The sequence below is a fragment of the Panthera leo genome, chromosome A2 (genome assembly GCF_018350215.1).
Source record: "Panthera leo isolate Ple1 chromosome A2, P.leo_Ple1_pat1.1, whole genome shotgun sequence".
NCBI lineage: Eukaryota > Metazoa > Chordata > Mammalia > Carnivora > Felidae > Panthera > Panthera leo.
In genome coordinates this window covers 117,753,785-117,771,324 of record NC_056680.1, presented here as the reverse complement: position 1 = coordinate 117,771,324, position 17,540 = coordinate 117,753,785, and the positions used below count along the sequence as shown (strand labels likewise).

The 17,540-nt window shown below is 55.0% G+C and overlaps 1 protein-coding gene across 1 annotated transcript; it reads right to left on the bottom strand.

Moving 5' to 3' along the window:
• Positions 1 to 201: 201 nt before the first annotated feature.
• EVX1 (even-skipped homeobox 1) lies at positions 202 to 3,614 on the bottom strand. The gene is made up of 3 exons (XM_042927615.1): positions 3,188 to 3,614; positions 1,351 to 1,598; positions 202 to 741 (listed from the first exon to the last, which is right to left on the bottom strand). Exons 1-3 carry the CDS (start codon positions 3,612 to 3,614, stop codon positions 202 to 204), a joined length of 1,215 nt encoding a protein of 404 aa, XP_042783549.1.
• Positions 3,615 to 17,540: the final 13,926 nt, after the last annotated feature.

The following is a 17,540-nucleotide window of genomic DNA, read 5'->3' as shown; positions in this document are numbered from 1 at the left end:
ACTCCTGATCCCCAAACGCGCCAGCCACTGCCGCTCCCCAGGCGTCCCGATCCTGGAGGCCGAGTCCCTCTGGTCCTTTTCGGCCCGCTTCTTTCCCCCTCGGTGCCCTGGGGGCAGGGAGGGGCGCTGGCTGAGTCCCCACGCAGGGGGCGGGGGGGGAGCCCACGGGCGTCCTGGAGCCGGCGGCCCGCGGGCAGCCCCTTATCTGGTGAGGGGCACCTCTTCTCTCTGGTCCAGCGCGACGGAGGAGGCCTTGCTGAGCACGGAGGGAGCGAAGGTGAGGAAGGAGTCCGAGCGGGAGGTGGAGGCACAGGTGAAGTCCGAAGCGGCGGCGGCGCGGGGCGCCAGCCCGTTGGCGGGGCCACTGTGGCAGGCGAGGCAGGAGCAGGGCCCGCCGGCCGCCGCGCCCAGTCCGTGCGCCGGGCCGGGGTAGAGCGGCGGGTGGCGGAAGGCGCACAGCAGTTCGGGCCGCGGGTAAGGCTGCGACAGCACGCGGAAGGTGTCGAGCGGGCGCAGCGGGCCGCTGAAGGGCGAGGCGGCGGCGGACGCGGCGGACGCGGCGCCCAGGCCCACGGGCGAGTAGTAGGGCAGGGGCAGGTGCGACGGGAAGGGGTAGGGCAGGCCGCCCGCGGCCGCCGCGTGGCTCATCATGTACGTGTAGAAGGCGGGGTCGGCCGGGTGCGGCCACGTCATGGCCAGCCGCTGCCTCTTGTCCTTCATGCGCCGGTTCTGGAACCACACCTGGGGAGGAGAGGGGCAGGTTCGGCGGCTGCAGGGGCGCACGGAGCCCCAGGAGTCCTGCCCCCGCGGCGGGGGACGATGCCGGTGGCGCTGGGAAGAGCCGCGGCAGAGACCCTCAGGGCGGGGGCAGAGCCCGCCGCCACCACCTGGCGCTGGAATCCCCCATGGAGAGGTTCGGGGAGTGGCTTCAGGATCTGTCCCTCCTTCCCTCTGCCAGGGCTCCCTGGAGGGCCAGACCGGTGTGGACGCGCAAGTAGCCCGGTGGACTAAGGACTCTGCTGGTCTGAGGTCGCAGGCAGGGCTTCCCCAGAAACACCGCCCCTTCCAGCCGCTCTCCCTCGGGGCAAAGGCACCCCATCCCCGGTGTTTGTTTGGCTAGAAAAGGCAGAGAGTCTACCGCAAGCCAGCAGGTCCCGCCTAGGGTCTGTCGGGAAGGTAAAAGTGCACACACCTGTGCCCGCACCAGGCCTCGACACCCCCGGCCTAGCTGCCACGTGGGCAGGGAGACCCCAGGCTGTGATTCTTGGCCCAGGACTTAGGGAGTGGACAGTTGGTATTTACTTCCTGCTGAGTGGGTGCACTCCTTCTCCCCGGTCTCGGGGCGCATACCTTGATGGTGGTTTCCGGCAGGTTTAGGGCGGCGGCCAGCTCGCATCTCCGCGGCCTGGATACATAGTTCTCCCTGTAGAATTCCTTCTCCAGCCGGGCAATCTGCTCCCGGGTGAAGGCCGTACGGTATCGGCGCATCTGGTCACTGGCGCTGCAGGCCAGGGTGCCCTGCGAGCTGCCGCTGCTGTTGCTCTTGGGGGCCTCGCTGCCGCTGTTGGGACTGCTGGCCGGTGCTTCTGAGCTGGGCCCTGCATAGGGAGCCCAGAGCACATGCACACACAGAACACACAACAGACACACAAAACGCTGCTGATGTGGGGCTGTAGGCCCAGGGCATATATGAAAGGGAGAAGGGGACACAGCCTCAGTTTCTGCCTCTGCTGGGGCCTGGGGGACTTTGAGAACACGGGAAGAGAGGTGGGGGGCGGAGGGGGGGGGGTGGCTCACCATCCAGACGATTGCAAAGCAGCCCTTAGGCCTGGCTGGGCTGCTGTCTGGGAGACCTCAGTCTTGAGGCCTGCTGGGTACAGAAGCCGCAACCACCCTGGCCCCTTGCCTTGCTTGCGGCACAAACTGGAAGCAGACCCTCTGAGCTTTGTGCCCCCCGTTGGCAGGAGTGGGCAAGGATGTGCATATCTGCCGGGCAAGTTGAGATGTACCTTTGGTACTAGAGTGTTGTGAGCTCTGGGGTCTTCGTGCCTTGCAGTACGCAGTGCACAAACTGAGTTTCCTTGCTTTTGTGTGTGCCAGGCTGCCGGTGTAGGTGCGGGAATGTATACTAGGCTGCATGTGCATAGGAGTGTGTGCATGAATATCCTATCGCCTTCATAGATTTGAGCGGCCCTTGGCTTGTTCTGAGGACATGCTGTGGTTAGGGAGTCTGGGTTGAATGGATAAGATGGTAATGAATGGACGTGGGTGTTCAACCAGGTGTTGGCTGCCAAGGCCAGGGGGTGGTTTTCTGCCCTGCCATGGTCTTCCCATCTCCCCCCACAGCTCGGTGGAGGAGTCTGCTGCTGGGCTCTCCCTCCTACTAGCTTTCCACCCCTCTTTGGGAGACTCCCTTCTTGGCCACCTCCCCCACAAACTAGCCCCTCGTCAGGGAGGGGTTCTCCAGTTAAAGCAGCAGGACAGCACCCCTCCTTTTGGGTCTAACCCGAGGAAGGGTGGGGCTCCTGCCCCCCGCAGCTCCTTTTTCCTTTGGGTGGAGAAGTGGGACTGGGAAGGAAAGGGGAATGGGGGAGGGCCAGAGCTCTGCCTTTTCAAATGCAACCGGAGACCAAAGGCAATTAGATCATTGGGACCATTTCCGACCTGGCGCCACCGAGCCCGGGAAGTGACAAGGTAATTTGGACCTCTGACCGACGTGCAAACTGGTCGGAGGGCCGCGGCACCCAGGCAGCCCGAGTCGGCCACGGTTTTACGGTCCTTTATGGACTCTGGGCTTCCGCGCCTGGATGCGCCTTACACCCCGCCGGCCACAAACTGCCCCGACCCGCGTTTGATCTCGCCCAGGCCGGGGGGGAAGGTGTCTTCCCCAAGCAGTTGAAGCAGTACCACAAAACTCTGGGGGGTTGGGGTGCGCTTTGAACCCCCCTCAAGCCCAGGGCTTGCGTCTCCCTCCTCCCGAAAAGCACAGCTGTCACCCTCAGTCCCGCCAATGCCAGAGCACAGAAGGAGACCCCAGCCAGGGCGCAGATAGCTGGGGAGAGTTGCTCAGGTGGGTCCCCCCAGCCACCCTGCCCTGGGGGAAAGGAGTGTCTTCCTCCCCTCTGGAGCTGAAGTGGAAGGTGGGCGCGGTGGGAGGCCCGGGAAGAGAAGGGGGCGCGATGGCTACCTTTGCTGTGCTGGTACTCGGCGTTCGCCGTGGCGCAGTCCGGGGTGCAGCTCACCTCGATTTCTTCATAGAAATCCGACTCGGTGTCCGAGCTGCTAGGTTGCCCCTGGCCCGAGAGGCTGTCGGCGGAGGGGGCCGGAGGTCCGGGGCCAAGCACCGCAGCCCCGGCTGCCCGCGACTCGGCGCCCGGCCCGGGAGCGCTGCCTGCTAGTCCGTCGACCGGCTCCTCCTCCAGGCCTGCCCCGCCGCGCTCCCGGGCGGCCGGAGGACCGGCCCGCGGGCTCAGGCAACCACGGGGCACCATCTTCTCGGGAGGCTCGGGCAGCGGGCTGCCCACGGCTTCGGACAAATTGGAGACTCTCTTGCCAACCAGAGTACCAAGCTGACCCGCATCCAGAAACATAACCATGTCCTTTCGGCTCTCCATCCCGGGGCTCGCCGGAGGGGGTGGGGGAGGGAGTAAGCCCCAAGTGAGCTCCTAGCCCCCGTCTCCCTGGGTCCCCAGCGGTCCGACAGATCTTGGCTTCGGGAGGCAGAAAGAGAGGCCAGGCGACTGGGCGGGCGCGGAGCGGCCGGAGCGCGATGTCGACGGTGACGGCGGTGGCGGCGGTGGGGAGCTGGGGTCACCTTGTGATGCGAGCGCTCCTCTGTGCCGCACCGCCTCTGGGAGGAAGCCCCATTGCCCTCTTCTTTCTAAGCTGTCATCCTCCTGCTGCAATCGTCATTACAGTACCGCTGGTGACGCCACTCGGCGAGCGCAAGTGGATAAATAGAAACGTCTGCCACAGCGAAGATGAAAGGAGACCCGCAGCTAATGGCTCGGCAGTGATGCGCCAGGTGTGGGCCTGGCTCGAATGGGGAGGAGAGTGTGAAAACAGAGAGATACACACACTGAGAGAGGGAGACACCCAAGCAGAGGGGATGCAAATGGAATTCTGCAGAAAGAAAAAGAAAGCTTAAGGCGCGCCGCGAGTTCCGCAGGAGCTGCGGGACTCGGTAATTGAATAAGCTTCTGTTTTGTGTGTGTGTGTGTGTGTGTGTGTGTGTGTGTGTGTGTGTGTGTGTGTGTGTTTTATTGTTGTTTTGGCTTTTGTTTTCTTAACTTGGTGCCTTGATCTAACATTTGATGAGAGAATCCATAACTGCATTTTAAAAGTGTGAAGGCCGGCTCACAAGCCTCGCTTCTCTCGCCCTTACAACTGCCTGTGCTGGCGGGCTAACCTCGCAGGGGCTCCAAAGTCTTTTTACAAGCTACCGAAAAACATATTCCCTCCTCCCACCGGTTGTCTGGAGAGTTTGAGCCTGGGGTATCCTTTCCTCTCTCTTCCTCCTCCCACCCCCCTACCCCCAGATGTCTCCTTCCTCCTGGAAACCAAAAGAGAACTTTGCTATTTTTCTTCCCCAAGGGGTAGGAGATAAATGCGCTTTTTCTTTAAGGACCTGCTTTGGCTGCTGACTCCACATGCTTGCTGATTTTTTTTTTTTTTTAACTCCCCTTCCCCATCTAGGTGGCCTTAAGCTTTCCACAGCTCGGCTTGACCTCCAGGTGGCTATTCATAGAAGAAATCGTTTTCCCATTTGCTTGGGCCTCGCCTGCGCTTCAGGTATGTAGGGTGGGGAGAGGTTCTAAGAGTGGCCTTTTTTTTTTTTTCTTTTCTTGCCCATATTTTAAGGTATTCGTTCAGAGTCAACGAATTCCTCTGGAAACAGGTTTTGCAAGTGAGGAGACACTAAGAAGTGCGGCCCCTACAGCGGCAGCAACGGAGGCTCCCAGCTGGGAGAAGGTGCTGTTCTCATCTAGAGACTGGGGACCAGGGGAGGGGTTGAGAGTACCCCAGCACATGACATTGGGGTTCACAGAGCTTGGACCCCCAGGGTCCTCCCCCAGGTCCTGCCTACAGGCTTCAGTGGCACTGGGGATAGAAGAAAGAGAAGTCACTGAAAATGCCCTGAAATATCAAGTGACTAGAGGTGCTCATAATATTTGAGGGCAAAGGGGAACCTCCAAGGCAAGGTTGAGGGTAGTTTGTAGTGCTTGCTGTCTTTGGAAGCAACCACAGTCTCCCTCTCTCAGGTCTGCTTCCAGGGAAGGCACACTGGAACCCATTAGGAAACTGACCCCTTGCCAGCTCTGAGCAAGTGTGTTGGGGCCAGGCAGGTGGGCAAGGGCTCTCCCCACTTTGCCAAGGGCAGGAGGCAGCCCTCTTCTCCACTGTCCTATCCCTCCAACTCTCCTTTCTCTGCCCCTTCTCCTTTCTCAGAGCTTCTAGTTCTAAGCGGCTAGAGCTGCCCCTGTACGCCCCCCCCCCCACTTCTTCTCAGTGTCCCAAGACAAAGCTCCAGTTTCTGAGATTCTAAAGAAAAGTGTTATCACTATCTTTTTCTTTTTTTTTTTTGTCTTCCTATTTTGCTTTCCTCCATATTCTCTTTCTCAAGTTTTCTCCCTCTTTCCCCTGCCTCTGTCTTTCTCTCTGTGGGCTTGTGGAGGTGGTGGAGAAAGCAAAGCATTCAAGCAAGACAAAGTTCCCTTCTCACTCCTGCTTTCTACTTCCCCTGTTCAGTAAGAAGATGCTCATTCACCTCAGCTGGGGTTGGGGGCGGGGGGTGGGGGGGTGGAGAAGGTAGGGGGGTCCGAAAGGTAAGGTAATGTTGGCCTAAACATCTCCACTCCCTGGGACTCCTGAAGCAACCATCTGCTGAGCACTGCTAGATTAAAACTCCCAGGGAATATTCTAAAGGTGAGAGGAGCGACTGGGAGTGGGGATCAAATCGTAGAGCCTTTTGCCGCGTTGCAGACTTGTCTTCGGATTCTGTCGTGTGCCCTGCCCTGCCCAGCCAGCAGCCAGAGCCTGAGGGAGCACCTGGCTTGCTCTCTCCTTCCTGTCAAAGTCGAGCCCGCGGCTCCTGTGTTCGAGCTGCCTCCGTTGGGCCCTTCCAACCTCGGGCCTGGGTCTCGCCCACCCTCTGCCCCCCCTGTGAGCCTGCCGCCTTCTCACAGCCTCTCCCGCTGCGCTCACCTCCTTGGGACCAAGTCCTCTGAGGGACTCCAGTCTCCCCGCCCCGCCCCCAGCTTTGCATTCAATGGGAGTGCTCTGCGTTTGATCCTCTTTTCCTCTGGGTTTTTCCTGCGAGATGAAAGCCGAGTAGGATTGAAAGATCAAGAGGTACCCCTTGCGTCTCCTTCCTGGGTCCGGCCCACCCAAGCGGGGCTTCCCCCGCCGTCCCGGGGAGGAAGGAGGCTCCAGCTAGGGCTCAGCCTCTCCCGGATGGGGGGCATGCCTCCTCCGGGTTTCGGATCTGAAGCTTCTGGAACGCCCCCTCTGCCCCATCCCTCTCTGGACCTCTGCCTCCGCCCTTTCAAAGGATCAATTCCCCACCTCACCCCACCCCCTCCGTCCCCGGTCTCAAGGGGCCTATTGCGCCGTCGGGCGCAGGAGGGGAAAGCAAAAAAAAAAAAAAAAAAATGTTAACCAAATGTCACTTCTTCCAAAAGCATCCTTTCATCAACATCAGATGAAGAGAGGTTGGAATTTTCACTAGAGGAAGAAAACACGAGGGGACTGAATAAGAACACTATTTCTGTTTACTCTTTTTTTTTTTTTTTTTTTAGGGTGGGGAAGGGTTATTTTAATAGTGTGGTTATTACTGTATCAGGAAGGTTATTCCCGACGACACTGCCCAAGAAGCAAGGTAAATTCGCAGAGGGAGTCAAGTCCGCGGCCGCAGAGGCCTGGGAAACCCCATAAACGCAGAGAGGGGGTGATAGCAACCTAAGTGGGGTCCGTTTTCGGCCCCTACTGCTCCCTCTCTCCCTTCGGCAGGGACGACCCCCTCCCCCCACCCCCGTTGGCCTGCTGTCCCCTCCCCCGCTGGGGCGACGGGTTTAGGTCCAGCCGCCTCCTCTCCGATTGAAATTCTCGGGACTTCAAAAGCTTGAGGCTCCGCTTCCGCCCGGGCTGGGCTGGGCTGGGCCGGGGGTGGGTGGGAACCCCGGGGAGGCGACGCGGAGATAAGATGCGCGGCTCGTGTTAAATGGAATCGGAAGCCGAGCTTGGGCCACCAGACGCGTTGATCCGCTGGAGCCGCTACGCTTCCCAAGAAAACCCCGCTCCGGAGAGCGGCGGCAGGGGGTGGGGAAATGCCTCAGTGGCCTTTGGACCCTGCTTGGGTGCGATGATCTGCGGCCCTGGGTACCTTCTCCAGCCAGGTGCGGGGACTCCCAGAGGCGAGTACACGTCCTGGCTGAAAGGCAGGGGCACAGGTTTCCGGGAACTGGTTTGGATGCTTCGGTGCCAGCACAATTTTGATCAGGAAAAAATTTGTTTGTGCTTCTCACTTTGGTAAAACGCAAGAACAAAGGGAGCTTCCTTTTAAACAATAAGCGTCGCCCGGCTGTCGTGGATATTGATCTTGGGCCCTTGTACGTCCTCCAGGCCCGTGTCGCTGGCGTGCACATCGAAGTTTTCGCGCAGCTGGGTCTCCAAGGCGGGGATCATAGGGGTGAAGAGACTTCTGAGGTTGGTCCCTGTCTTGTCCCTGGCAGCTGCCAACGCCCATCTGGGAACGACAAACCCAGAAGCACCGCCGTCCGGTGCCCCCCGCCAGGAGCAAGGTCTACTGGATCTCAGACGCCCAGAGACGTTCTCCCTGTGCCAGGAGATCACGCCTCCTCTACTTCCCCCAAACCCTTGCCCACCCACCCCATAGAGGGAGGCCCTGACACACTCACCTGCCGTGGGCACCACAGAACAGTCTCTCCTGCAGGGAGAACCTGCAGCTTCTGGAATTCTGGTTCGGATACGCTCCCCTTCTCTCCGTGCCTCCCAGAGCCAAGAGCCAGGAGCCTGGGACAGGAAACTGGATGCTTTCTGACCCTGGCACTTCCTGCTCCTTAGATCCTTGGTGCCAGCCAGACCTACAGTGCCTCTTGCACCTGTCAGCCCCGGGGTCCTATAGGCCCAAGCCCAGTGGCTTTCCCACCCTGAGCTTCAGACAAGTGCCAGAGCAGCCCACATTCCTACACCCACGACTTGCCCATCCCAGAGCCAGAGGACCCAGGGCAGTACTGGAGTAGTTGAGGACTTCCTCAAGCTCAAGGCTTGCTTCTGCCTCAAGGCACCAACTGGAAAGGTTCATTTTTCCATGGAGGAGCAGTTCCCCAACATCCAAGCAACCAAAGCCCAGACATACCCTTCCTTCCTCTACCCTAGCAGGGATGGTATGTGTTTTTCCTTCACCATTACTCTTCAGACATTTGCTTGCATTACAAGCCCATTTCTCACTTAATCTACACAACACTCCTTTAAAAGTCCTCAACAGGCCACAGTTCCTTTTCTCCCACAGTGATCGGGTAACCAGTGGTCTTGACTCAAATGGCCAGGCACTAGACCAATTCTTCTTCCAAGGCTCTGTCCCTCCCTGGCCGGCAGAGGTGCCTCAACACCCAACAGTGTCTTAACTGTCCATGAGGCCATCCTCCACAAACCTCCTGCCCCTTCTGGGATCTAGGTGGATCCAGGGGCCCCTCAGAGAGGTTGCCCACCTGCCCTCAGTGGCAGAAGCCTCAGGGCCCACACACCTGGACTCTTCTCACAGTGTCCCACCAATGATTTCCCAGGAGGGCAAAGAGAAACCCTATCTGGAAATCTGGGAACCCCCACATGATAAGAATAATCACTGTTTTAGGCATTTCAGCAGTATTAGCTCTTTCCATCCTCACAACAGGCCCGAGGAAGATAGTATAAATCATCGCTATTTTGCAGCTGAGTAATCTGAAGGAGAGACAAGGCCCACATATAAGTGACAGAGTCAGGACTGAACTTCTATCTATCCCTCTAGCTTCCAGTCCACACTCACAACACCCGGAGCTATTAGAAAATGCCAAGCATTGCATTTGGAGCCTCTCCTTTTCAAAGCTCCACTTGTGTTTTTTCGCCAAGCCCTTTCCCCTGCCTCACTCCCGGATGAATTCACTGGGGTTGGGAGAAGTGGGGGTAGGGGGGGTACAACTAACCTCCGGCCACTCAATTTGAGCATGGAGAAGAGTAAAGAAAAAGATGGTACAAAACCATTTAGAAATGTATCCTGGAGGAGGCCTCCAGGTCTTGCCCTCTTTTAAGATGGGGATCAGAGGCTAGGTGGGGGGGATTGTGCAGGGGCCTGCAGGAAGGCTGGAGCCACCCTGAGGGGTTTGGGGTAGGAGAGCCTAACTGCCCTCCCCAAGCAGGGGGGAATTGTTTACAGGGTGTGAGTTCCAAAATATCAGGAAGATAATCACAGCAAGTGATTCTGGAGACCCTAAGAGACAAAATCCAGTCGCTCTTTGACCATGGCAATCCACCAAGGCCCTGAGCCTCTATCTGGAAACGGGCAGACTCACCAGAGTTATCCTCGCCTGCTTTAGCGTCTTGGGAGTCATGGTCCCTTCGCATATCTGGCAAACGTCTCCCCAGAAAAATGCACCGAAGCATTAAAGTTAGCCTTCAGCTTCTAAGATTCCTGCACCCACAATAGCCCCACCCCAACCACCAAACCCCAGGCACAATCACCAAATCCCTTTGTGGTTTTACCAGGGTGTTTTCCCTGACAAGGCAGCTGCCTCCCTCAAACTGTCCTCCAGATTGATTGGCCCAAGGGACAAAACCTGAGGGTATGGCCAGGCCTCTCCACACCGCATCTGGCCTCAGCATATTGGTCAAGCTTTGCACATGCTTCCATTCAAAACCTAGTCACTGGAGGTGCATGCTGGGAAAGAGAATGGCCAGGCTGGGGCTTGGCTTGGCCTAAGGAGCTGTGGGGGGGGAGGGGGGGGGATCTGCAGTGCAGGGAATTGGCGGATTATTATCATCAGGGAGTCCAGTTCACAAAGGGTTCCTTTTCCCTGGGGAGGGGCAGGGAGTGAGCAGGTTTTCAGTTTTTGTTTTTTTAATAGATTTTGTCCGGGCACAAATCCTTTCCAAGCCCTGTACTGCCCACAGGCCAGATAAGCCTGAAAACCCTGCCCCTTCCCCAGTAGTGTGCTTCCCACTCTCACCCCGGCTCAGGAAGAGGGAACCGGCCCATTGCGGTCCGGTCAGGGTGGTCCAACCAGGGGACCCGGGAGCCGGAGCCGGGTAGAGTCATTACTCAATGGAATCGCTCTTCTACGACTCAATTAGCCCTAAATGGCCCTAATGCTCCCTCCCGGGGGCAGGTTTCTTTCCGTGAGTGATTCTGTGTGCTTCCTGACCGTGTGTCTGTCTCTCCTGTTTCCCGGGCCAAGGAGGCACCCCCTTCCTCTCTCCCCACTGGGCCTTGCCCGGCCAGGAGACGCGGTGGCGCCGGCCTGCAAACGGAGTAGTTGGTCTCCCAGTGTAGGGGGTAGGAGAACCGCCCCCAGGCGAGGAAGTCCAACCAGTTGGGCGGGCTAAGCCTCGCCCTCCAGCGAAATGGAAAAACCCTTGTGTGAAGAGTGCTGGGGACTGATTTTTATAAAGCCCTCTCCTGACCCGGACCAGTTCCATTCCTCCTACTGGAACTTCGCAGAGCCCTGATGGGGTACAGTTCCTCGCGTTGTGCAGCGGCGAAACTGACTCTTAGAAAGGTTGAGGAACTTGCCCAGGGTCACACAGCTGGGGAATGGTCGAGCTAGGATTTTAACCCAAGTCGTCCGGCCTCCAAAAGCCAGATTCTCTCCGACGTTAGCGCCGCGCCCCCAGGGCGGAGGACTGCGTTCCCTAACACCGCAGACACAACTAAGGTGCCTTGGGTGTGATTGAAAGACGCGAACGCGGGCCACCCATCTCTGGCTGATGGGTGGCTGCGCCTGCAGCCCCCGCAGAGGCTGAGCGTCGGCGGGAGCCGCTCGGGCTGTTACCGTAAGTCTCAGAGGAGCGGGGCACAACGGGAAAGGTAACTAAGAGCAGGACGGGCCGGAGGGCGCCGCAACGTGGAGAGACTGCGTTCCCGGCTCAGAAGCCTGACCTTGAAGGAGTGAGGGTGCGCACGCGCCCGAGGCAGTGAGTTTCGGAGGGGAGGGTACTGGCTATTAGGGGGCTCGTTGTAGTGAGGGGAGAGCAGGACGGATGTCAGCCCAGAGGACAGGGTGTCACCCGCCCAGGACTGGATTGCGCGCACAGGCTGGGTCCGGACGAATCCCAGTCCTTTCTGCTCCCCCACAGGGCCGTGCCAGGTGCGGCCTGGAGCCCCCAGAGAGTCCCTTTCTGGCCTCGAGGCCGGTCGACCGCCCAATCCTGTCCCCACGGCCCCTTTCTGCGCCCTCCTCCCCTCCCCTTGCTGCGGCGGTGACAAAGCGCAGCTCCCGAATTGCTGTCTTGGTGCGCCCCCCACTGCCGACCGCCAGAGGCGGAAGTCGCGGTGCGTCCTCGCTGGCTGGGATCCCGCGACTCCACGAGGAACAGGGACCGTCCCTGCTGCTCATCCCGGACAGCAGACTTCCGCTCCTTAGGGAGCCTCACCCCGCCCTAAGCGCCCGCCTTCTGAGCTTGACCCCAGGAAGAATGCGTGGCGGTTCGGGGCCCGGTAGCCTGGGCTTCTAGGGATAGGTAATCCACCTTGCGGGGGTGAGGGGCTGGAGGGAGCGAACAGTGCTCAGTACCTTCCCTCTTCCTTTGAAGGGGCAGTGGAACCCACCCCCAACCTGTCTAGCCTGGTAGAACGCAGGCCGTGTGGGGGGAAATGCCTTATAGATTCCCCGGGTCAGCCAGTATGATCAATCATGCTCCCAACACTTGTGTCGACTCTATTTGTCGTGGCCACAAAGCCCAGACATTGGGGAGCCCCTGGGACCACCCCGTCTCCACAGTCCTCAAACGATTCCTTTTTTGAGTCTCACTTAGTTCTGAAGCCCATTTATAAACAGCATAGCCTCCTAGCACCTCTTCCCCTTTCCCTTTGGCAGTGTTTCTTGAAGTGTGGTCCCTGTGCCACCTGGGAACTTGTTAGAAATGCACATTCTCAGGGCGCCTGGGTGGCTCAGTCGGTTGGGCGTCCGACTGCGGCTCAGGTCATTGATCTCACGGTTCCTGAGTTCCAGCCCCATGTCGGGCTCTGTGCTGACAGGTCAGAGTTCTGTGTCTCCCTCTCTCTCTGCCCCTCCCTGCTAATACCCTGTCTCAAAAATGAATAAACGTTAAAAAAAGTTTTAGAAGTGTACATTCTCAGGCCCCACCACAGTCTTATCAAATCAGAAACTCTGGAGCGGGGAACCTGCAGTCTCTTTTACCAAGACCTCCCAGTGATTCTGATGTACTCTGGTTTAAGACCCGCTGCCCTATGGATTCCATCACCCTGATTTCTAAGTTTCCATGATTCTCCATTACGCTTGGAAAGGCTCCCCCCCCCCAGTGTACCTTGTTTTTGTTTGTCTATGGCACAGAACTGTATGCCTTTTTTTATTCACATTTGTTCTTCCCGCTTTATCGTTTCACTTCCGTGGATCTCTTCTTCGTGCACTAACGTATCACCTAGTCATGTCATTATCACCTAATGATGTCATCATTTAACTTAGCTTCTCACTCATCTTCGGGGTTCATCCACTGCCTAAGGACATGCCTCGCTTGTAGCAGACCAGAAACTGCTCTGTAACCGCAGCCACCGGAGCAGAGCGGGGGGGGGAAAACTTGCCCTCCACAGAGATTTCCCTCACAAAAGGGAGTCAGAGGCCTCGAGATGTGATTGGCTTCCTGGCTGCAGAGTAGAGAAGAGCAGATATTCCAAGTTTGGGTACCCATCCTGCTAGAGAACGGAAAGAAGGGCCTTGGTGGGGATGAGGAAAGGTGAGGCACAGAAATCGATTTTCTATGGGTTGCCTCAAAGACTTTGGGGAGGGACCCAGCCCCAGCTTGAGATACACAAGTATTTTTCTTTGTGGATGTCTCAAGATGGTGTCTTAGGCCTCTGTTGGTGGCTGGTTAAATGCAAGCAGTTTTAGGAGCCAAAAAGGCTCCATGAAGGAAGATGGAGAAAATAAGTCAAAGGTGGGTTAAATGCTAACTCAAGATCACTTGGCCTGTTAGTGGCAGAGGTGCTATTTGAATTTTTAACATTTGTTCATTTTTGAGAGACAGAGCATGAGGTGGGGGGCAGAGAGAGAAGGAGACAAAGAATTTGAAGCAGGATCCAGGCTCTAAGCTGTCAGCCCAGAGCCCGATTTGGGGCTCGAACTCACAGACTGCAAGATTACGACCTGAGCTGAAGTCAGACACTTAACCGACTAAGCCACCCGGGAGCCCCGGAGGTGATATTTGTGATATTTGAATCCCAGTAGTGGGATGCCAGACGCCTGGCTCCTGCTCACTGGATTCAGCCCCTGCCCGTGGAAGCTAACAGGTCATGACCTGTCATCTCAAAGGATTGATTTAATTTCCAAATGTAACTAAACTAGTCAAAGCCCTAGAATAATATTACAATGTCACCAGGCATTACTAATAGTAATATTAATAATAACTAACAGTTGGTCTTTTCCCGCTCAGGTAACATTTTCACACCCACTGTCCCATTTGATAAAATTGTCCCATCTAATAGGAATAGGAATATTAATATCATCCCCATTTTACAGATGAAGAAGTCAAGATCCAGAGGGGTTAAGTTCCTCCCCCCAAATCACTCAGCTAATGAATGGCAAAGCAAGGAACACCGTTACTCCTTTGGCCATCTTTGTCTTTGTTTCTTATTTTTTCTTTCAGCTCATTCACAAACACTTTCATGCTTTCATGTATCATCATATTAGTCTGTGACACGTCCCCCTCAGTTTAGGCTGCTCCAAAGGACTTCTATGTCCAGCATTTTATTCGCTCCTCCAAAGGTCCCTAATGAGGCAGAAGAGGCCAGCGTTGTTCTTTCCAGTTTCCAGTTGAGGAAGCCAAGATTCCAAGAGTTCAGAGGGCTTGAGTAAGGTCACGGAGCCACAATAGGAATCAAAGTCTCAGACTTTTCACGGGCAAGAGTGAATTTTGTAGAGAATCCCACAGAATGAATGAATCATTCTTACTCCCTATCCTGTCCTTAAAGCCTGACAATGCTAATGGATGCCCAAAGGAAAGGCTGACAGTTATGAAAAACTACCAATTTACAAGTATTCAAAACCTAATGTGCTATCAGTGCAACTTTAAAAAAAAATTTTTTTTAATGTTTATTTATTTTTGAGAGAGAGAGAGTGAGGGAGGGGCAGAGAGAGAGGGAGACACAGAATCCAAAGCAGGCTCCAGGCTCTGAGCTGTCAGCACAGAGCCCGAGGCGGGGCTTGAACTCAAAAACCGTGAGATCATGACCTGAGCCGAAGTCGGATGCTCAACCAACTGAGCCACCCAGGCGCCCCTGCAAGTTTTTATTATAATAGACTTAAAGTTGTTTCATAACTTCCATTATTTGGCAATATGTCAACTTTGGAATGTTTTCCTAATTATTCTAGAGTCAGCCTTACTGTTCTTGGAAAGAATTAGAAGAGGAAAGAAAGGTCACTGCTTTAAAAATAGGCATGGAAAGAGCCAAAGGAACCCGGATCCAGGATGTAACTCTGCCCTGGTCTTCGGCCCTGAGGAAGGGGTCTGTACTTTCACAAGCGGCAACAGTCAGGCGATGATTTTCATCTTAAATACAGCCCATCAGCAACTGAAGAACCACATGACCTCCAAAAATTGACCAGTCTTCTTTGGATTCCTCCCTTCCATCACAGCCCTCATTTTTCCCCCCGCATAGGCAGCGGAAAAAAGGAAAAGCTCATGTGCTCAGGCTCTAAGGTAAGAGCGTGACAGGCACACGTTCATTCATGTCTCATAGCAATCCCTGGAGGGGAGCATGGGTCTCCCCACTTTATGTGTGAGGAAACTGAGGCAGAGAGAGGTTAAGCAACTGGCCTGCAGTCCCACAGGCCTGAGGTAAACGAGAGCCAAAGGAAAACCCAGGCTTGTAAATATGCAGTTTAACTTCCAATAGCTATAAATCTACTTTCCCTAGGGATGTAAATTCTGAGATCTTATGATCCAGCAGGAAAGGAGCAGCAAGGAGCCGGTCTACAGTGCAGTGAGGCCCGGATTTTGAGTCCAGGAGGGAGAGAGACAGACCCCAGGGACCTTTGGGAAGGTAGAGGATAATCTATAGCTGCGATGAGAACAGAATCCATGGTGGAGGACTGCTCTCAAATTTTCCCAGCCAAGATTTCTGATACTTCAAAGACAGTTGGGGGCAAGGTAGGAGGATGTGCTTGGAAGACAGACAGACCTGAGCTTCAACCTCAACTCTGGCACTTACTGGCCGGTGACCTTGAGCGGACCAAAGCTTCAGGATGTCAGATCTAAGAAACAAGCCACCTGCCTCTCAGAGCAGATTTAAGGAGATACAAAATGGAAGAGGTCTTAGCACAGTGCCTGGCCTCCAGGGGGTCCTCGATGAGAGTAAATTCCCTGTTGTCCCCCTTTGGTAATGCCCCTACTTCACCTCCTGTGTCTGTGATTCTCCTTTCTCAATATTGTACCCTTGGTGAGTGAGAACCAGCGGAGAATGTCAAGTGAAAGGGCATGGCCCAGCGAACCAATAATATGCTTGTGCCCCTCTCCCTGCATGGTGACTGACATTTCCCAGAAATAAATAACTGCATAGCATTCAGGCTTTCATGCATCTGTTGAAGTTCAACAAATATGGCGGTAACTCCATTCACTGGGATCTGGGATAGTGAGAAGAAAATCAAGACACGTCTCATGTGCTAATGGAATTGTCCCTTCATGGTAGTTTAAAAGCATAGGCAGATGATCCATAAATAATAATAAACGTAGTGGCAATGTGGTATAATATATAATAGGTAAGTGCACGGACTCAAGTTAGATTGCTTGGGTTCTACTCCGGCTGTGCCGCTCACCGTGCTAGCTGTGTGATGTTGAACAAGTCACTTAACTTCTTTAGGCCTCAGTTTCCTCCTTCGTAAAATGGGGCTATATGAGGTCAAAATGAGTTGGTACGAGTTAGTACCTATAAAGCACTTGAAAGCGTGCCTGGCATATAGTAAGCGTCAATAAACAGTACTGTTATTACGGTGGGGTGTTACTTCCCTGAATGTGAGCCTAAGGGAGTTCTGTGAATCTGGAATGAAAAAGAAGAGGAGGAAGCAAGAGCCCTTTGCCTGGAGCAAGGATACCAGTGAGTGCAACCTGCCTTCGGGGTTTCACTCCTGGCTCCACGATGAGTGGGCTTGGAGGGGTCACTGAACCTTCAGGAGCTCCTATTTACTCGCGTGTAAAATGGGTGTGAATAACAGCTGCCTTACCTTCTTCTCGTAGTTATTGCCCCAAATAGAGCCCAATTGCCTGTCAGTTTAGCTTTTGATCTTTGAACTCATAAAGGTTTTCTTCTGCTCATTACGGGGTACGCCCTCCAGGAGGAGCCACATTTTAAGCCATTACCTGCTCAGTCCTTAGTGACACATCAGCACTTTACCAGTATCCTAGGAATGGGTGAGAGGAGGGCTGGAGACACGACTGAGGACAGGAGGAGAGCAGGAGTTGAGAAAACTTCCAAGACCCCTCACTCCCTGCACATGGTTAACTGAGAAGCATCCTGCCCGGTGCCTTACAGTAATGTCACTGGTTTAATCCCACAAGTCTTGTAAATTGCCAAAGGAGAATGGTCCCTGCCAGTCTCTTTTCTATTGTGGGGGAAGAGAGGAAGTTACGGTGGTGTGGGACTTTCTCCAGTATCTACGGGACGTGAATAGTGTAAGCAATGAAAGGAGGGCGCCATGTTGGGCAATTTTTAATGGGACTTTGGGAGATGGAGGGAATGCATTACAAAGAGTTCTCCTTTCTCCAGAGAGCTGACTTAAAGGCACAGCAAATTTGGAAAGCAATATTACCTGAATCCTCCTCACCAGCTTTTCCTCCCAGCTTCTTATTCCTATGCCCAGCAGAAGATTCTGATGCTATTAGTCTTCCTGGTGAAGGTTCCAGGAATCCCCAAAGGACACTTCGGTTTGACTCAATCTAAATAATATTTACTGCGATCCTACTGTGTGCCCCACCCTGAGCTAGTCACTTGGTAACAGAGTTACTGTGACAGAGACAGCCATCTGCCCTTCTTTCATGATGAAAGAGCATCCAGACTTCAGCCGTCCACGTGGCTTTCAGGTCTGAACACCACATTCTTCTATCTTTCTTGCAACTAGTAGATTTAGGACTAAATTCAGCAGACTAAATGTCAGCAGGAATGTCATATGGCAGCTTCCTTACGAAACAAACCTATATGGCGAATTATGTAACATCGTCACAGAACTTCAGGTTACACTAAACTTTTTTCCAGGCGGGTGGTGAACCAAAGAAAAAGTTGCTAAAGTACCAATAGCGAACTAATGATTTTTATGTATTAT